Here is a 22518-nt window from a genome sequence, read left to right as displayed (position 1 = left end):
TATAAACAAAATCACACCTTAACATTTTGTGCGGATCGATCAATAATTGACCATAGCTTCCATATAAGACCCTCTTCCGAAAATCACTTCAACGAGCATAAATGTCTTAAACATTTTGGTATCCAAATAAAATTCAACCAAAATAATTTTCATATGTATAAGAATCATGGCGCCTAATTATATGATGATCGATCCATAATTAGTCATAGCCGAAAATCGAAAATCATTTGTAAATTTGTATTTTTAAAAGTACTGATTTATTACTTCTTATTTATTTTCCTTCTCTTTTTTATCCACAAAAATTACAAAACGAAAATTCATTAACTTTATAACTTCATTAACAATCTGTATCAATTCAAAGTGCATTAAATAGTGACCTTTGTCTACAAAAAACGGTATAATGTTGCTCGATATTGTACCATTTTGTATGTAGTAAAAACCATTCGTTAAAGGACACGAATTTATAAATGTTTCCTGAAACAGCGAAGTACCACTTGTATTATCTTTAGTTATATTCTTTAAAATATCCAGGGTTTTACAGAAATCCAAATTTTTTTGCTTCTTTATGTCCAGAGATGGTTTACCTTTGATAGCATTAAATTTACGTACAAAGAAATTCATTAAAAGTTTTCCGGGAAAGGGTCTAAATGCGGTAACATTGTAGTACAGACTAACGCCATTTTCGATTTCATAGTCAATTTTCAAAGAATCTGGTACAAAGGAATGGGAATAGAAATCCTCAAAACGTAAGGGTATCTAAAATTTAAGATCATTAATGTAGGCTTAAGAAAATAATTGAAAAGAAGACTTACGCAATTGATGACATGTAAATAAATAATAATTATAATATGTACAAGGGCTGGTTGGAAGCACTTAAACTTGTTTGTATTCGATGAATACATTATGTGTATTAAAAAAAAGTTAATTATTTAAAAACAAAATCATCATAGCTATTATAGTTTAACGCTTATTGGTTTTTTAAAATTTGTATTAATATTTATACAAGTAATTATTAAAATTAGTATGATTGCGCAAGTTTTTGACGTTCTTAGTCAATTTTTTATTCGACTGGGAGTGGAATTTATCTGTTATTGAGAGTATGACTTGAAATTGCGGGTATTTTTAAAATTTTTAGCTTTTATTTTGAAACATTTATACAATATGAATTTATTCAAAGTATTGGCCATTGTTAGCTATGACCTTTTAACATCTTTCTGGCAACATATGCATTCCGAGCCAAAAGAAATGCTCATCTTTAGAAGTCAAGAACGAATTAAGTCAATATCGAATACTCTGTTCTATAGTGAAGCGTATCCCAGAGAGAGCGTTCTGCATCGATCGAAACAAATAGTAGTCGGACGTGGCAAGGTCTGGACTATAATGCGGGTGAGGCAAAACTTCCAAATCACTTAATTCTAAATAATTTTTAATAGGTATTGCAACATGTGACCAAGCATTGTCATGATGGCTTGTTACGGTTTCATGTCTGGCCACATATTAAGTCTACGTTTTTCGGCCAATGCTCGTTTCAAACGAATCAGTTGTGTTCGGTACAGGTTCCCTGTGATGGTCTGGTCTAATTTTAGCTGCTCATAATAGATAGGACCCTTTTACTCTCACCAAATACAGAGAATTGCATTAGCGCCATGTATATTTGAGGAGCCGCAGAACAAAAGGTACTTTTTCGAATTTTTTTACAAATTGATTTTTTGGTATTTTTATAATATTTGGGTTGAAATCTTCTAAAAAAAATCAATTTCCCAAAATTTTTAAATTTTAAAAAAAGTAACCTTAGTTCTGAGGCTCCTCATTTGGCTTTGGTGTCGATTCGGCTGTTTGGCCGGACTTCACATACTATCACTTACGCTTCGGGTTATCATAGTGGATCCATTTTCCAAAATTATTGCAAAAATTATTAATTTTACCAGCGTTAAAGCCATAATTACGGACATGCAAAATCGTCTTTTAAGGTCTCTCGGCTTTAATTTGTATGGTACCCAATTTTCCTGCTTTTGGATGAATCCTACTGCTCGAAAACGTCTTAAAATTACAGCTTGAGTAGCTCCCAATGATTTTGCAATCTCTTGTTGAGTTAGACAACTTTCTTCATTAAGTAATGCCTCTAATTCTTGGTCTTTGTCTTCCGTGTCAAAATCAGCACTTCTGAACAGCACAAACCATCTCTCGCACGTTGAAATCTATAGAACACATTCACCAAAAGCTTTGGTGAGCAATCGGTAGAGTAACTTCGGGTATTGTGGACTATGCGTCTAATGTGGACCAGTTCTTTTTTCAGAAACTATTGAAGGTATGATAAAACTGATTTGTCGTACATTTTACAATTAGTTTGAAACAACAATTGCACATTTGCTTTCATGAGTAATTGATATGTTGGCTTTTTATTCTTGTATTGAAATTAATGCGCGTGCTCAACATTTTTTTCGGCTCAAGTAAGAAACAAAATTTGGTACAGTTACTTGGTAGAATTTAATGTTTGGTTGTTTTATATAATTAAAGTGGACACGTAGTTTTGCATATATTTGGTAAGAATTTAAGCAAATTTAGATTATTAGGTAAAAATAATTTTTTACCACTGTAACCCAAGTTCGTGTAATGTGGACCACTTAAATTACTTGATTATGTACTACTGGTCCATATTACCCGACAATAACTATGTACTTTGTAAGCAATCTGTCTAAGCCAAGAACGCGACTTTTTAGTTTGTATTAATAAAAATATATTGAAATTAAATTTTTTAATCATTCATGATTAGCTGGTTCATGAATTTTATGTATTAAATACTAGTCCACATTACCCTCATATAGTGGTCCATATTACCCTCCATTTTTTTTAATGCTGGTTTTTGGGTTCCTTACAATATTTTCACATAAACTTTTTATCCTTTGACGGAAAAAATTTTCAACTGCAAAACAATTAGAGAATACATTAGCTTATTTATTGCTTCACAACTTTTTTAATATCCATATATATTGTGGCCAAAATTTAGAAAAAACAAAACGGTAGTCCACATTACCCGAAGTTACTCTATGCTTCAGCGGCACTTTTTTTTCAAATTAAAGAAGTAAAGCCAAACTTCCCGCATGGCGCTTTGTTGGCACAAAACGCAACAATTTTGATTCAAAAAAAACTTTGTTGTTTACACAATAATGTTCAATAACTAAGTGGGAATAAATAACAGATATTTACCCTTCAAAATGACATATAAATTATTAAAAACTAAAAACGCTTTCGAATGATATGCCATCTATTGTAAATCCCGCATTTTTAACTTAACTTATGCTTAAAATCATATTTTGTATCAGTTAGAAGGCTGCAGGTTTGATTCCTTCCAGATACTAATAATATGTACAAGTGCTGGTTGGTTCGATTCCTTACATATACTTCCGGATACTCTAATATAAATGAATGCAACCTGTGATCATATCACTGACATGTTTTCTTAACAATTCATCTAAGTATTTCAAGAAAATAATAAATTCAAATTATTTCAAATCAAATTGTAAACACTGTTTGATAGATATTTTGAATTTTATTTAAAGATGATATGTTAATCTTAATCTGTCAAGAACTAGACAAATATACATTAATAAATCGATAATCAATGACGCAATGCTATTTGAATACATATTAATATTGAACATACATACATATTTAAATATTAATAATTCCTAATTCAAAATCAAGGGTAAAAGAATATAGACTTTGTACTCTATTATATTCTTATGGTCTTTCAAAACCCATTAAAACTATTATTTACTTTATATCAACATAAAATTTGATGTAAATTCATACTTTCAAGTATTTAATAATGATTAAAATGTTTTTTGAAAGATGTCATCCAGCAACAATCAAATATACTTAAATATCGGAAGAAAAAATCATATAAAATAATAAATAAATGTCAAAACAAGAACAATAGGAATACAATCAATCTGAAATTATGAGTGTAAAACAAACGTTCAAACTCTGACCAGTTTATGCGTATTATTAATAAATTAAATAATGATTGAACAAACATTTAACAAAATTGAAAAAAAAACGTATTTATACGATTATAAAGTGTTATTGATCTTGTTAACAATATTTTTTGGGTGTGAATGGTAAACAAATGTAGATCAAATATTAGTTGGGGCAAAAGTTATTTCTCCTAAAAGGAAAGGAATTAATGACGAGAATGGTTCATTGGGGGATGGACTGATTCTAATTAAAACACTCTATAACATACAAAATATTTGTGTCAATTGTTTTGACATCAATTAATTTTCATTAAAGTTTGTGTCCTTAACTATATAATATATTCGTTGACCTGTCATAGAGTATCTAAAATGTGTCGGATTACCCATTCTTTGGTCAATGCCATATTAAAGTTAGGTGAATGAAATATAAAGTGTAATGTAATTCATAGGTTTAATTCTCTTGTATTTCAAATGTATTAAATTCATTTATACATTTGGGGGATTTAAACGGTCTCCTATTAGGTCGTATTGTCATAATGTCCTAAAATATTTTTTTTAATTTAAACAAATTTTTGTTGGGTTTCAAACAAAAAAATTATAAACTAATAAGACTTTTTGAACTATGTTTATTGGTTTGTCATAAAATAACACTTTTTTTGTTTGCAGCACAACAATGGATTTGTTTAAACTAAAAAAATATTTTAGGACATTATGACAATACGACCTAATAGCAGACCGTTTGAATCCCCCAATTGTTTTTTATTATTTCTCAATATTTATATAGGTTTTCTCCACATCATGTTGTATTTTATTAACTTGAATTATCATTTTTTTGAATATTAATGTCGATTTCTCTATTTACATATATATTTTTTTCTCATATTAATTTGCTATTCTGCTAAATTATTTTTCAACAAATATGAGAGCTATATTCGGCTGTGCCGAATCTTATATACCCTTCACCAAATTATACTTCAAAATACAAATTTTAAATATTTTTAGGTAAACAATATTTTTTTTTTCAAAGTTGTTTTTTAATTTTTTTCTTTCAATTTTTTAAATTTAAAATAATTTTTTTTTTTTAAATTTAAAATTTTTTTTTTGGTTTATCAATTTTTTTTTGTGAAAAAAAAATTTCGGGTTAAAAAATATTTTTTCCGATTTTGACCCATTGTAGGTCCAACTTACTATGGTCTTATAATATCTTTGAAATATCTATCATTAGATATCCATATTGTCTATATTAATGACTTAGTGTAATCCAGATATAGATCAAAAATAGGTCAATAATCGAGGTTGTCCTGGTTTTTCCTCATATCTCAACCATTTGTGGACCGATTTTGCTGATTTTAAATAGGAAACTTCTCGAAAGCATGTCTGACAGAATTATTGAAGATTTGGATCCCGAAGTTATCTGTGGTCTTCAGAAAATTAATTTCAACAAACAGACGGACAGACAGACAGACGGACATGTCTTAATCGATTCCGCTATCTATAAGGATCCAGAATATATATACTTTATAGGGTCGGGAAATTATATTTTGGAAATTACAAACGGAGTTACAAACTTATACATACCCTTCTCACGAAGGTGAAGGGTATAAAAACATGAATAAGTTATCATCATGGAAAGTATTTAGAAGATGTACATTTCGTAATAATGCAAAATCGGTGATATTACTATTGGGTATACGATGGCGTATTTTGAACGCGGTTTTTGTTTTTAATAACTTATATGACATTTTGAAGGGTACATGTCTATCATAAATTCTCATTTAGTTATTGAACATTACAGTGTAAACAACAAAGATTTTTTGCTTCGAAAATGTCGAATTGTGTACCAACAAAGCGTCATATGCGGGAAGTTTTGCTTTACTTCTTTAATTTGAAAAAAGTGCCGCTGAAGCACACCGATTTCTCACCAAAGTTTATGTTGAATGTGTTCCATCGGTTTCAAAGTGCGAGATATGGTTTGTTCAGAAGTGGTGATTTTGACACGAAAATTGTTGAAGAGCATGAATTGGAGGCCGTACGCCATGAAAACTCAACAAGACCTAGCAAAATCATTGGGAGCTACTCAATCAGCAATTTCAAAACGTTTGCGAGCATCAGGATTCATACAAATACAAGGAAATTGGGTAGCATACGAATTGAAGCCGAGTGAACTTGAAAGACGATTTTGTATGTCTGAAATGCTGCTCGAACGCTATAAAAACGATAATTTTTTCACCGAATCATTACTTGCGATGAAAAATGGATCCATTACAATAACCCGAAGCTTTAGAGATCGTATGTGAAGACCGGCCATCCGGCCGAATCGACACCAAAGCCAAATATCCATGACGCTAAGGTAATTCGGTATATTTGGTGGGAGCAAAAGGGTTTTATCTATTATGAGCTGCTGAAATCTAACCAGACCATCACAGGGAACCTTTACCGAACGCAACTGCCCAGATATGAAACCGCAATATTCCATCATGACAACGCTCGGTCACATGCTGCAATACCTGTTAAAAAGTATTTAGATTGAAGTGGTTGGAAAGTTTTGCTCCATCCGCATTCATGTTTTTTATCAAATGAAATCATATTATGATCCGTACCGAGCCCCCACTGACTACTATTTCCTTTGGATCATAATACGATTTCATTTGATTATAAACATGAAAACGATGGATCATAATATAATTTCATTGGGTCATAACATTATTACTTTGGATCATAATATGATTATGTATGAACATATTATGATCATGTATGATAAAAAACTTTTTAGTAAAAAAATTTTCGTGAACAATTTAAATGCTTCATCGACTAAGACTAAGTTTGCCCTTACCTAACATCAAAGTATTAACAAAATCAACATATGTATGAAATCCGTTATTCTAGAATAATTTTTCAAATGACCATCTGTCAAACAACCAACCTAAAAACAATACTATGTATGTATGTAATATTATTATTTACACGATTGACATCATTTTACCAGTAGTTTTTTTACATGATATGGTGAATGACTTTTATAAAATATGCACAAATTGGAAATATTTTTTTATTTTAATTTAATTTTTGGAATAAATTAGTTTGTTGCGAAGATGTAAACAAAGCTGTAAACTAGTTTTCACCCAAAAAATAAACAGTAAACCACGTAAACCATCCGGAAGTTAGAAATTTCTGGAAATTTTTTTTAGAAATTATAAAAGATGTAAAGATTTTGCATATTTTTTTATATAAAAAAAGATGAAAAACACGTGTTTTTAAACAAACAATGACAATGCTAAACTGTTTGCCGAATAGTGGAAACAAATAGAAACATTTAATATTTCAGGCTAAACTGGCCAAGTTCATTCATTTCCCCTACACATAAATAGTAAACAAAAATACGATATTTGTATGCGAGTTAGATCTTCATTGATTGATCTGATTTAATTAAATATATGTATTTTTTGTAGCGTTTCTCTTGTTATTTATATGTTAATGTGTCAAATGAAATCAAGTTTTTTTTTTATTACTGGGCCCACAAACAAATATTAGATTTTATTTAGATTTTTTTTTGTCAGTTATTATAATGATGTTGAAAAGAGTGGCTGTGACTGTAACTGGCTGGCTGTTGTTGGTGACTATATTTGGAAAAACATGACATGCATATTTTGAATTTGCGGTTAAAGTTTTTTAATGTTTCATATGTAGGTAATTGTTAACATAGCACGTAAACTACAATAAATACATCTTTAGTAATTTTCGGCCTTTTATTCTTCAAAAAATAAACATTAAATACTAAACGACTTTCAGTGCCATCGTTGTAACCTTGAACCTTTTCTTTGAAATTATTTTTTTTTGCAAGCCCATTCAAGTTGATGCAACTGGTTTTTTTCTCAATTAAAAAAAAGTAATAATAAAAAAAACAATCAATCTATAAAAGGTTTAGACTGGCTTTGGCATACCCTAGACTTATGTTAAATACATATGTTAAACATATGGTTCTTTCCATTCAATTTCGAATCGGTTAATTATTTAAAGCGGTTTTTGTTTTTAATAAATTTTACATTATTTTGAAGGGTACATATCTGTCACTTATTTATTGAACATTATAGTGTAAACACCAAATTTTTTTTGTTCAAAAATATCGAATTTTTTGCCAACAAATCGACAAAAGCGGAAAGTTTTGCTTTACATCTTTAATTTGAAAAAAAATATCGCTGAAGTACTCCGATTGCTCATCAAAGCTTTTGGTAAATGTGTTTCATAGGTTTTAAAGTGCGAGAGATGGTTTGTGCGGTTCAGATGTTGATTTTGACATGGAAGATAAAGATCGCCCAGTCCAGCCTAAATAGTTTGAAGACCAAGAATTGAAGGCATTACTCCATGAAGATTGTTGTAAAACTCAACAAGAGCTTGCAAAATCATTGGGAGCTACTCAATCAGTAAATTCAAAACGTTTACAAGCAGCAGGATTCATCCAAAAAGCTGGGAAATTGGGTACCAAACGTATTGAAGCTGAAAAGACTTGAAAGACGATATTGTATGTCTGAAATGCTGCTTGAACGCACTGGATCATTACTTGCGACGAAAAACGAATCCATTCCGATAACCCGAAGCGTAAGAGATAGTATGTGAAGCCCGGCCAACCAGCCGAATTGACACCAATATCCAAGGCGCTAAGGTAATGCTCTGGTTTTGGTGGGACCAAAAGGATCCTATCTATTATGAGCTACTGAAATATGGCCAGACCATCACAGGCAACTCGTACCGACCGCAACTGATTTGTTTAAGCGAGCATTGACCGAAAAACGCCCAGACCACATGTTGCAATACCTGTTAAAAAGTATTTAGAATGAAGTGGTTGGGAAATTTTGCCTCACCCGCCTTATAGTCCAGACCTTGCGCCGCCCGACTACTATTTGTTTCGATCGATGTAGAACGCTCTCTCTCTCTGGGATATGCTTCACTTCAGAATAAAGTATCCGATATAGGCTTGATTTGTTCTTGGCCTCAAAAGATGAGCCGTTTTTTTTTGCTCGTAATACTATGCCGTTGAAGGTATAAAAAATATCCTGTGATTTTAAGAAATCTTGAAGCTTTTTTTAAGACATTCGCCTATTTTTAGTCAGACTTCTTATAATGATATGAAAGCTATTTATTACAATAGTTAAAGTAATGCTTCAAAAGAGTTATTTTGTTACCATTGTAGATAAAATATATAAATATTCGAATATCAAGTGAATCTAATTGTAAGAGTCTTTAAACTTTGTGTAAATTACGTTGATGCCAGTGTCCTATCATGCCAGAAATTAAGAAGGGGTGCCACACCCATTGTTCCCATCCGTCCCATTTTTGGATAAACTTCATGTACTGATAAGAAATTGATTCGTATAAAGTTTGAAGGCTGTCGCAATAATGGGAAGTTCCACGCCCACTTATCCACTCTATGTAAAATGACAAGAGAGCTATTCGGACAAAGTTGGAAGAATCTAGTAATTATAGATCTCAAGATATTTAGAAATAACTAATTACTTTGTATGGGAGGTGACTCACCCCGAGTTCCGATCCCTCCCATTTTTTTATTAACTTCTTGCACTGATAAGAAATTAACTCATATGAAGTTTGAAGCCTTTCACATTTACAGTTCTCCAGATATTCGAAAATAACTATTTACTTTGTATGGTAGGTGCCACGCCCACTAATTTAATACCGCCCATTTTCAGCCAAACCATGTAAAATGATAAGGGTGCTATTCGGGTCAAAACTTAAATTCGAACACTCCTCTGCTATGCCTACGTGAAATTTCATGTCAATCGGATCATCCAGTTAGAAATGGCTTTATTTATTTCCAAAATATTTTGATACTGTCCTACTCTACAGTATCGAGTAGTCAAAACATCAAAATTAATATACAATGTAACTGGAGTTTATCGAAATAATGTGCTTGAGCCATAGTAAAACAATTCATTGATTTGATCAAACAAATTTATGCTTGATGTAGGGTATAAAAAGCAAAAACTTTCTCATGAACATTAAATCCACAAACAAAAAAACAAGAATTCAACAATTGCAGCAGCTAGTCATCATGCAAGTTTTTTTACAATATTTTGTTATGCCCACCATCAAAAAATATGAGGAGTATATTGATTTTGTCATTCCGTTTGTAACATAGCAAAATATGTGTCGCAGACCCACATTAGTATATTTAGTCTGGGTTCTAATAAGATTCTAAGACGTTTTAGCTATGTCCGTCCGTCTGTTGAAAACACAATAGGGCCCAAATGAAAGGAGCTCGCTGGCTGAAATTTTCCACAAATACTCTCTGTTGAAAAAGTTTGTTTGGTATTGAATATCGGTCCTTGATTTCACCTAGCCCCTAAACAAATGATCCCCCGGAATACTGTTTGAGCAGTCATAAATTGATTTTGTGTCAATCTTGATAAAATTTCGAACAAATTAATTCTAAGTACATACTCTGAAATTATGCTGTAGGGTATGGCGAAAATCAGTCCACATTTTTCACATACAAGTTTCCCCTCAGAAATTAACTTGACCATTCATAATTGTCTTATAATAATTAATATTTTGCAAATATGAAATTGTATATGAACCTTTCCACCAACTTTTGTGAGGATCAGTCCTCATATTACCCCAATATCAGAAAAATATTTTATTGCTTGTGGGCATACAAGATTCGGCACCGCCGAATATAACACTCTTACTTGTTATACCCTTCACCTTCGTGAGTAGGGTATATATAAGTTTGTCATTCCGTTTGTAATTTCCACAATATAATTTTCCGACCCTATAAAGTATATATATTCTGGATCCTTGTAGATAGCGGAGTCGATTAAGCCATGTCCATCTGTCTGTCTGTTGAAATCAATTTTCTGAAGACATTTCTTCGGGATCCAAATCTTCAATAATTCTGTCAGACATGCTTTCGAGAAGTTTCCTATTTAAAATCAGCAAAATCGGTCCCCAAATATGAGGAAAAAACCAGGACAACTTCGATTTTTGACCTATTTTTGACCTATATCTGGATTACTAAGTCATTAATATAGACAATATGGATATCTAATGATAGATATTTCAAAGACCCTTGCAACGACGTATATAAGACCATAGTAAGTTGGACCTACATTGGGTCAAAATCAGAAAAAATATTTTTTAACCCGAATTTTTTTTCACCAAAAAAAAAAAAATTTTAAAAACAAAAAATTTAAAAAAAAAAATTTTAAATAACAATTTGAAAAAAAAATGTTTCCAAAAAATTAAAAAAATAAATTTTGTTTACCTAAAAATATTTAAAATTTGTATTTTGAAGTATAATTTGGTGAAGGGTATATAAGATTCAGCACCGCCAAATATAACACTCTTACATGTTTTTATTTATGTTTTTTTTTTTGGTGGAGATTTTTGATAAACAATGCATGTCTTTCTTTTTTGTTTTAAAATATTTTATTGTTGTTGCTGGTAGTGTGTGGTAAATTTTATGAATTTAACTTTTAAATAAACTTTACTCGTACATACTATTTTCAACTTGATTTTTTATTGAATGACCACCATCAAATCACATTTAGTCAAAAAAAAAAAAACGAAAAGAGTGCAGTAACGATAATATTTATTTATAGTTTTTCACACGTACTGCCCCTCTTACATATGAGTTTATAAATAAATAAATTTAATGTTTAAAATTGCAAGTACACGCCACCGATTAATATGATGCAACACTACATACAGTGCACTAGTGCACTGCATTATTGTTTTTGTATAATAAGTGTTGAAATGTATGTAGTTGAGTAGTGAGTGCATGAAAGAGTGTTTATGTTGTTGACAAATTTCTATTTGTCAATTTCACTTAATAAACAAACACGACAATATTTAAAAGTAAATGTCAATAAAATTCGGTTTTAATTGAAACAAAAATACGAAAAGAAAAGTTATGTACGAGTATGAACATAATTTTTTTATTAAAGATCAACATTTGTGCATAAAAAAACTTAAAATTTGCCGCGTGTTTTTAAAAACTAACGTCATATATGAACAATATTTTGCATCGAAACACAGACAGCGTATAGTGGTTTTGTATTGGTATTGGTGAAAACCTCAGGACTTGAAGATTGATATTTTAGTAAAATTAAATAATTTGATGAATTTTTCGGACGTCATTACCTTAAAAACTAAAAAAATTGTAATAAATTGTAATAAACGAAGAAAAATATAAAATTTGATTTAATGTAAAATTTTAACGCTTAAAGATATGATAACAGAATTTAGAAAAAATGTTGATCCAAGTGTCCTTGAATCAATGGTAATTCAATTTTTGACAATTTTTTATTTTTAAATACCGAAATTCCTAAAACGGGGAAAATATGTTCCAAAAAGTGAGTTTTTTTTTTAGAAAAGTGCCTGCTGTGACGTTATTTACCGTGTGATGGTAAAAAAACTTAAGAAATATATGGGGTTATACAAATATAGAGCTTTTTCGAGGATCGGTGCTTTGCCTTTTTAGAATTTTTTACTCAAACCTAATTTTTTTTTTAAATTGGGCAACTTTATATACGCCTGGTGGGTACTAGGTCCTTTTAAGGGAGCCAAATTTTACTTTACACGTTTTTGCATTAAGTTTTATTTCCGGATTATATAAAAATTGTATATAATCCCGAAGAAATTTTTTTTACAAAAGAAAAAAATACGGCCCCTTTTACATGTTCCAACTTTGGATGCGTGTAACTTTGTATAGGGAGCAGATAACTGTTAACAAGTTTTATTTATTATATTTAGAATTTTATCACCAATAGCTGATTTTTTAATTTAAATTTGGACCCTACGTAGGGCCGCAATATCTAAAAAACCAAAAAAGATTGAGCAAAATTAAAAAAACAAGTAAGAGAGCTCTATTCGGCTGTGCCGAATCTTATATACCCTTCACCAAATTATACTTTAAAATAAATTTTTTTAAAATATTTTTAGGTAAACAAAATAAATTTTTTTTTTAATTGTTTTTTAATTTTTTTTAAAAAATTTTTTTTCTATTTTTTTAAATTTTTTAAAATTTTTTTTGGAAAAAAATGTATGAAAAAAAAAAATTTTTTGATGAAAAAAAAATTCGGGTCAAAAAATATTTTTCCCGATTTTGAACCATTGTAGGTCCAACTTACTATAGCCTTATCTACATCGTTGCAATGGACTTTAAAATATCTATCATTAGATATCCATATTGTCTATATTAATGTCTTTGTAATCCTTATATAGATCAAAAATAGGTCAAAAATCGAGGTTGTCCCGGTTTTTTGCTCATATCTCCGTTATTTATAAACGGATTTTGCTGATTTTAAATAGCAAACATCTCGAAAGCATATCTGACAGAATTATTGAAGATTGGGATCCCGAAAATATCTGGGGTCTTCAGAAAATTGATTTCAACTAACAGACAGACGGGCATGGCTTAATCGACTCCGCTATCTATAAGGATCCAGAATATATATACTTTATAGGGTCGGAAATAAAAAATGTAGAAATTACAAACGGAATGACAAACTTATATATACCCTTCTCACGAAGGTGAAGGGTATAATAAATCAATAAATCTAAATATTTCTTGTACTAAGAGAGATGACCTACACATGTAAGCGAATTTTTTGTAGATCTTCTCAAGTACTATTTATACTATTTCAGCTCATTCAGTTCATAAATGGATTTTTGGAGATTTTTTTTAAAAAATTTGAGACCCGAGGTGACCAACTTTGAGGGGCCATGCACTGGCCACCATTAGCACGTAGATCAACTCGAAAACACCTCAGTTACAACCATGTGAAATTATATATATTATGGATATATTATAACAATATATCCAATAGTTCCCGAGATACCGAATTATTTCCAAAAAAAAAAAGTTTCTAAACCACTGTGCAGCGGTATTAAAAATGAATATAATGTAACAATACCAATTTATAACAGTAAGTAAGAGTGTTATATTCGACTGGGCCGCATCTTGTATACCCACCATCAAGATATAGTTTTGACATTTTATGGGGACTTGAATCAGTTATTGTAGGGACTGTACAGCATTTTATAGAGTCATTAATTTCATCATATATATATTATTTATTGACAACAAAATATGTCTCTGATGGACCGCTCCTCACAAAAGTTGGTAGAAAGATTTAGGTTGATATAAAACTTGTTAATGTCCAATTTCATCACGATATTACTTATTATAAGACAATTATGAATGTTCAAGTAATTTTTGAGACTTTTATCAGGATTGGCAACATATTTATGACTGCTCAAACAGTATTCTGGGGGGACATTTTTATGGCAGCTAGGTGAAAACAAGGACCGATATTCAATATCAAACAAACCTTATCAACAGAGAGTATTTGTGGAAAATTTCAAGCATCTAGCTTCTTTCGTTTGGGCCCAATCGTGTTTTCAACAGACAGACGGACGGACATAGCTAGATCATCTTAGAATCTTATGAGGACCCAGAATATATTGGAAGTATGCTGAATTTTTTTCCAATGTTGGAACATGTATAAAGGCCCGGATTTTTTATATTTTTTCATTCCTAGAACAAATTTTTTTTGTAGATCTTCTCAAGGGCTATTTATATTTAAAATTTCAGATTATAAATGGAATATTGGCGATTTAAAAAAAAATTGAGACCCGAAGTGACCAGCTTTGAGGAGCTACGCACTGGTCCCCATTAGTGCTAGGAAGCTGAACAAACGTAAATCAACTCGAAAGCTCCAAGCATGTGAAATTTCGTAATAATATCTCCAATAGTTCCCCAGATACCAAATTATTTTCAAAAAGAAAAAAAACGTTTCTAAACCACTGTGTGGTGGGTTTAAAAATAAACCCTTTTTCATTTTAATACTTATTAAAATAAAGAAAATGGTATATGCAGTTACTAAGGAAATTTGCAAATGTTCCGGATATAGAGGCTTGAGTTCGAAAATATAAGTAATACAACTTTTGCAAGGATAATTACATTTATATGTCAATTAATTTACCCACAAATACATACATATACTAGTATTTAAAATAAACTGAAAGTTAATTGCACAAAAGTAGTGTCTGTATTGTTTAAAGTAAAGAAAAACATAAATAAGGACATGCTTGAAAGATTAGACAGTTGTTATTCATGCACCAACATAAAAAATATAAATACATATATCTCTGGAGAGAAAGGGAATATGAAAACAACACCATAAATATACAATACATACATACATTCTTGGCATTGTTGCTTGGCTAAGTCTTGTCACAAACTTTTACAATTTATGACAACTAAGACAAAAAATTGCAATTGTATGTAAAAATTAATGTTTTAGGGTTATATTCAGCTGTAACGACTTTTATATAATCTACACAATTTAAACATTTTTCAATTAAGACTTACCTACCTTTTGGGGAATTTTGTTAAAATGGCTGGGTTATTACCAGTTTCAGTATTTAAATCTTCATATAGGAAGCTTAACCTTATGAATTCAAAATCGATCTGAGCGCCCTTTAAACGGCTACGATAAGTCTTTACTGATGACTCTCACAGTTCTTCATGTTAGATATAACCAGCTAGTTACTATACGATGAACATTTGTTGAAAATATTACCTCAAAATGTGTGATTTTCAATTGTTTACACAAAAGTTTACATTATTTACACAATAGCAATATTGAAATTTCAAATCAAATTTAAAAGAATTCAAATATCGCTGTTTGTAAATCAAAAAACCTGTAATATTTTATTGTTTACACAAAAATTTACATTGTTTACATTATGTCAACAATTGAAATTTTTGCCCATATGTAAAATAAATCATTTATCGCTATCAATAACTGTAAAAACTAAGGAAATAATTTATATTTATCTGCCTAAATTAAAATTTACATTATGTACACAATGTCAAGTTTTTGCTAAAATTTTAACGAAATCATATCTTCTTCAAAAATATCCTGTACTATTTAACTCTTTACACTGATATTTACATTGATTACATTGTGTCAACATTTGTTAAAATATGACCAAAGGTGTTTGCCTCTATTTGTAGTTTTTTTAACTTTTAGACATGTGTAATATTTTATTGTTTACACAGAAATTTACATAATGTCAACAATTGAAAATGTTGTAGAAAACTATTTATGGCTATTAATAATTGTTAAAAACTTTTAGAAATGTGTACTATTTAATTGTTAACACAAAACTTTACATTATTTACAAAATGTCGATAATTAACATTTTCAGTGATTTGTAATTGTTTACACTTTATATACACAATGTAAATAATAGTAATTTGTAACGAAATTTAAAATAAATAATATTTCGCTGTTGAAAACCAAAAGAAACTTGTACATATATGTAATATTCAATTGTTTACAACAAAATTTACTTTATTTACACAATGTCAATAATTGAAATTTTAGGTAAAATAGTTAATAAAACACTTATTACTATTTTACTAATGTTAGAACATAAAATATGAGTTATATTTAATTGTTTACATCAAAATTTTACACAATGTCAATAATTGAGAAGTTGCCGCTGCATATTCCGAAGCCTTGAGAAATGCTATTGGATCTTGCCAAGAAGGTGAGTTAACGAAATGGAAAAGGATGAATTCTATATTTATGAAACCTGTCACTCAATTTCTAGGCCATAAGGAATGTGAGCGAAAGGAGTGGATCTCCAATGAAACCTGGCGCGTAATCGAACTACTGAAAAGCACGAAATCTGATCTCATTAGAGTTCGAACTCGTAGTATTAAACTACACTTGTAGATATGTTACAACGAGCTCGATAGAGAAGTGAAACGTAGTGCTCGTGAGAATAAAAAGAGATGGCTGAGTGAAATCAGCAAGGATGCACAAATCGCAGTAGATAGCCAGGTATCTGAGGAAACTAACGAAAAGCCCTCTAAAAGGTGCGAACTGCGAACTTGCGACAACAGAAGAGCAACAGGTTGAGGTATGGGCGGAACACTATAGTCGAATGATCTCGGGAAATGTTGGTCCTCTACGAACGGAATACGTATGTGAGACTCACTTGGATGACCCATACATCGTTTCCGCATGTCCCACCATGGAGGAGATCGCGAATTCAAATAGCTATCTAAACAAATCCCCAGGTATTGGCGGAATCTCTGCTGAGCTCTTGAAGTCCGACCCACATAGTGGAATAATACTGCCAATCATTCAAACATTCTGGGAGAGTGAAAATCTTGACAACGAGCTGACTGAGGGCTTGATAATAAATATACCAAAAAAGGGCGATCTCACAGATCAGAATAACTGGCGCGGTATTACTACGACGAAATTGCCAAACGGATCTCCGACAGGGTAACACCAACTTTAAGGTACAAGGAACAAGCTGGATTCTGACTCCATCAGTCCACTATCGATCAAATAAACAGTTAGGTGTTATTGTGGAACAATCTGTACAGTGGCGCTCACCACTGTATCTATGCTTCATAGACTACGAGAAGGTCTTCAATAAACTAAATCACAATGATATTTAGAGTTCATTGTCAGGTAGGAAAATACCTGTCACCACTACTAACTAATATAGTTCTGGACATGATCATTGGAAGAGCTTTCGATAACTGCAGGGGGATATTGTGGCGATTGCAGGGCAGCCTAAACGATCTTGATTATGCAGACGAAATTTGTCGACAAATACTTTACTCCCGAGTTAAATTTGGAATTGGTGCAAGCGAAATAAAAGATGTCAGCATTATATCTACGTACGGGTGATCGTGTGAGAACATCGATAATCGTTTGCAGAAGGCACGTCAAATATTTGGCCTCCTAAAACCTATTTGAAAATCACCCTCTTTATCTCTGCATACGAAAATTGCAATCTTCAATACCAATGTAAAATCGACCCTTCTATACGACTGCATATACGAAAAGTATTCGTGAATCGCTGTCTTCGCAATATCCTACGATCATCTGGCCGAGAACCATATCTAATCATAAGCTCTGAGAAACAACAAGCCAACAAATCCTATTGATTGAAAGTGGCGTTGGATCGGCCTAGACTGCAAGTCGCAAGGGAACAGAATAAGGGGAAGCCCATATCAAATTCGCATCCCACTAAGCTACCAAAAGGGTCTTCAAGTAAAATATCTAAGTTTTCTTTTGAGCAAAAAAATAAAAAAATTAAAAAAGGATCCATTTTGAAAAAAAAAGTCAAGAAATTTTTAGATTTTGCAAATAAAAGTGAAAAATTGTATGTTTTGAGTTATAAAACATTTATTTTGATAGATATTGCATTCCACTAAGGTACCAACTAGGTCCTCAAGGAAAATATCTAAGCTTTCTTTTGAGATTAAAAAAAACCATTTTGAAAAAAAAGTAAAAAAAGTTTTTGATTCCGGAAAAAATTTCAAAATTTTTTATTTTTTTTTCTCGAAATATTTAGGACAAGTTTTGCTAAGAACAATAGATAATAAGTTACATGGATGAGAAAAAACACCTGCTTGGCCAAAATTTTGAACTAACCTTGGTGCAAATTTCATCCAGATCGGAAGACATCGATTTCAAAAGTTGGTTCACTTGACATGAAATTGAAATTATTGAATATGTAAGTCTTATACCATGTTCACACGACGGCATTATTCGTCATTCACGCTCTCATTCGTCATTCAACCCCCAATTACGAACTGAATTACATGATTCGCCATACAAAATTTCAAGTGCGAATTACCTTGTTCGTACGTAATTCAGTTTGAATTACCTTATGAATTACGAACGAATGACTGCCATCTCTAATTTTTATCGATCATTTATGTATCAAAATCAGCTGTCCAAACAAAAATGTCAAAACAAAACAAAATAATGAAAAAGATTTTTGTATTAAATAAATAAATTAAAAGAAATAAAAAGTCTGATTAAAGTTAAATTCATTTGTAGAAGTAGCAGCTCTGCCATTCTTTCAGCCCACACCTCTATTAATGCCCGCTCGCTGCCCTGGTCCCACTTGCTTGCACTTTTTCTTTTTTCTAATAATGAAAATAATAATTAAATTATATTTGTTTAATTAATAATGCAAAATAAACAAAAAAAACAAAACATGTAAACAGAAGAAAAAAACAAGAAGAAATAAATAAATTTCAAACTGAATTACGAATGTTGTCGTGTAAACAGGTTGATTCGCAATCGTAATTCAAAACGCGAATTAAGTAATTCAGACTGCCGTGGAAACATGGCATTAACTAAAATAAAAGAAACTGTAAATACAGTTTGCTATTTACCCCCAGTAACACGAAGTCTGGTTATGTTTTAACTAATAGTTATACTGACAGTTTTCATACAAAAATAATTTTAACCGACTGTATAACTATTGGTTAAGGCTTAACCAGACTTCCTGTTAATGGGGGTTACATGGATTATGATTATTTTTCAAATATAACAGTAACGCTAATTTGGATTATTTCGGTAACGGTATTTTAATGAAAACAACAAATTTTCAAATTCAATTTATTGTAATTTTTGAAATAAAATATTTGTATTTTCATAATATAAAAAATGCAAAATATAACTGATTAAATATGAAAATGATTCAACGATTTTAAATCGAATAAGGCAAGTGTTACAATTGAGATCATTTAATGAATATACCAGCCAAAAACTGTATTCAGCGGGTGTAAAAAACAACAGCTTAAAAAATATTATAAAAACCAGAGATATTTACAGAAAATATGCAACAATTTGTTTAAAACAAAAACAAGTAAAATTCAAATGTAAATTCGCCATACATCAACTTACAATAAAATAAAAAAGCCAAAAACAAAAGTGGCCATTATTTTCATGACATTTTAGCTCTGGATTGTTTTTTTGCTCTATTTTGGTGTTTTTTTTATTGTTCTAGTTGTTGTTTTCATTTTGTTTTTGGAGGGAGATTTAAGAACTATTGTTAACTCTATATTTAAAAAAAAGATAGCAAAAAAAGTGTAAAATTCTATAGTAAATTCTATACTTTTGTTAGTTGTTGATTGTGTGGTGGTGGTGCTGGATGCTTATGATGGTGTGTTGCCTTGCCAGGCTTTTGTCTGTATGTCTGAAATGACGACTGCTTTTGTCTGTGCGATTTGTGTTGGTTTTACTGCATTTTCCTCTACTCGAATTGTTGCCTGTTGTGAAATAACTCTACTCAAGTATGCAACTTTATCATTTTGATTTACATGTTTTAAGCAAAACAAACATAAACTCACCCCAACTCACACTACATTCACCATCACCGTGAAACACTTGTTCACACGAGTCCATTGTTATGGTTACATCAGCTATTACCACATCCACAACGTCGCATATTATCCTACTTCTCGTACTTATGCTACTTCTACCAGTCTGGTTTAAAAAAAAACACACACAGTTTGTACTTCTTTTGATCCAATGTTAAGCTGTAAAAACCTACCATAGTACGCCATCGGAATGGAATAGGGCACAGTTTTTGTACAATTAAAGCCGAAAAAAAAGTGATATTTGTATGAGTACATTTAAAGTTTACATTTCTCATCATTAGTACTTATTACACCATACAACGGCAAATTTTAACACATGATCCGCATCGATATACACATGAACTGCATACTCAGTTTTTCATATCGTGATCGTTTGTCCTTTTTAAAGGATATAACCATAACAAGGAGAACGGTTTCACCAAAGCACAATGCCCATGGAAAAACGGTACAAAGGCAAAAAAACTCACGCATTGCTTGCAGAGGTAATATCAATTTTATTGATGTATTGTTTTGCATTCCTTTTTTGATTTTTTTCTAATTATTTCAGGTATGTTGGTGGAGTCACAAGATCACCCTGTATGATGTTAATAAAGTATTTGAAGTAGAAAAAGCTGATGATGGAAGCAACCTGCATGTGGACACCATAAGTTCTGAATCAGAGTTAGATTCGGACGACGATCCACAACTTAAGGGAGTGCGATTTGCAAGTCCAGGGCCATCAACATTATAAACATAATACGAATATTTTTATACCCTACACAACCATAGTGGTGGTCTAACACCCACCTATACCGATAGACTTAGAATCACTTTCTGAGTCGATTAAACGATGTCCGTCCGTCCGTCTGGCTGGCTGGTTGGCTGTCCATGTAAACTTTGTGCGCAATTTTGAAGATATTTCGATAAAATTTGGTACATATAATTTTTTCGGCCCAAGGACGAAGCTTATTGAAACTGGCTGAAATCGGTCCATTATTTCACCTAGCCCCCATACAAATGTCCTCTCGAAATTGGACTTTATCGGGCATAAATGTTTAATTTATATAGGTATCTACACAAATTTCGCTCCAAATAAGTTTTATATATATAAAATTCATGTCACCAAATTTTGTTACGATCGGTCGTAATCGGCCGCTTTCAAATCACTTAAAAATATAAATAAATAACTTTCATATAGACATAAATCACACGACCTAATTTTATGGTGATCGGTCCATAATTGGTCATAGCTCCCATATAAGGCCCACTTCCGAAAATCACTCACGAATATAAATTATTGAAATTTTAAAAGAAAAATATTTTTACTCATTTACTTGGTGTAGGGTATTATATGGTCGGGCTTGACCAACCATACTTTCTTACTTGTTTTTTATTATTTTTGTAATAGAGGGTATAGTACGTAGAGTGTCCAAAAAACCGGAAAATTTAAAAAACCGGTTTTCGGTTTAACCGAAAAAGTGTGTTTTTGAAAAAACCGGTTTCGATTATTGCCTTTTAAAAAACCGGTTAAGCGGTTTCGGGGTTTGTCTTCAAAAAAACCGGTTAACCAGTTTATATGAAATTTTTATTTAATGGAAATTTAGAATTTTTGAATTCCTTATGGAATTATTTTATATCTTTTACAAAATGTTGTAAAATGCTACAATTTCTATAAAATAAATCAATATTTTTACAAATGGTATCAAAGTTTTTCATAAATATGTGAATGAGCTTTAAAAAATATATTTCTTTAAAACCTGTTAACCGTCTTACAAAACCCGGTTTGTCAAAAAACCGAAAAGTTAAAAAAACCTAAACCGGTGGAGTTTACAAAGATGAAAAAACCGGTTGACCGGTTTTCGGTTTCGGTTTTGGATACTCTAATAGTACGTCAATGTTGAAGTAAAGAAAAAAAATTAAATTGAAAAACTTTCGGGAAATTTTTCACTTTTGCGGCTATCTAAGCGCTACCTAAACGGTGTTAAGAATCATTCCTAGGAAGTTCATATGTTCTAGAAAGTTGTTTACTAAGATCTTAGGTACATTTTTGTAGTTGATTATTTCCTTAAATTTTGTACGGTTTGCTACCTATGGACCTGAACGGGGGAAAAAAGGTAAAATAAAAATCGAATTTTTTTAAAGTTTTTTGCGATTTTAATCTTGAAGATGAAGTTTTTTTGATTTTATATGTTCACAATTTTTGTTCTTTATGGCAAGAGCTACAACTTTTTCTCAGAGAATAAGATAATAGCCTGAGAAAATTAGGCCCATAAAAAAAGTCATGACTTGGGGCAAAACTGGGAGTCACGGGTCTTTTATCACGTAGTTGTGTCC

At 31.2% G+C, this 22518-nt stretch overlaps 1 protein-coding gene across 1 annotated transcript; it reads right to left on the bottom strand.

Annotated features, from left to right (window-relative positions):
* Positions 1–267: 267 nt before the first annotated feature.
* LOC135955372 (uncharacterized) lies at positions 268–20230 on the bottom strand. Its single transcript, XM_065505724.1, has 2 exons — positions 20186–20230; positions 268–756 (listed from the first exon to the last, which is right to left on the bottom strand). The coding sequence occupies exons 1-2, from the start codon at positions 20228–20230 to the stop codon at positions 268–270; spliced, it is 534 nt and encodes a 177-aa protein (XP_065361796.1).
* Positions 20231–22518: the final 2288 nt, after the last annotated feature.

This window comes from Calliphora vicina, chromosome 3 (genome assembly GCF_958450345.1).
Source record: "Calliphora vicina chromosome 3, idCalVici1.1, whole genome shotgun sequence".
Classification (NCBI taxonomy): Eukaryota; Metazoa; Arthropoda; class Insecta; order Diptera; family Calliphoridae; genus Calliphora; species Calliphora vicina.
Note: the sequence above shows the minus strand (reverse complement) of the source record. Positions and strands in the feature narration are given on the sequence as shown.

Excerpts from the sequence above, each read along its gene's own strand:
- LOC135955372 (XM_065505724.1), bottom strand. The coding sequence starts at position 20,230 with ATGGACTCGTGTGAACAAGTGTTTCACGGTGATGGTGAATGTAGT. Across the intron at positions 757-20,185 it reads ACGGTGATGGTGAATGTAGT|ATACCCTTACGTTTTGAGGA; the intron begins GTGAGTTGGGGT and ends CTTAAATTTTAG.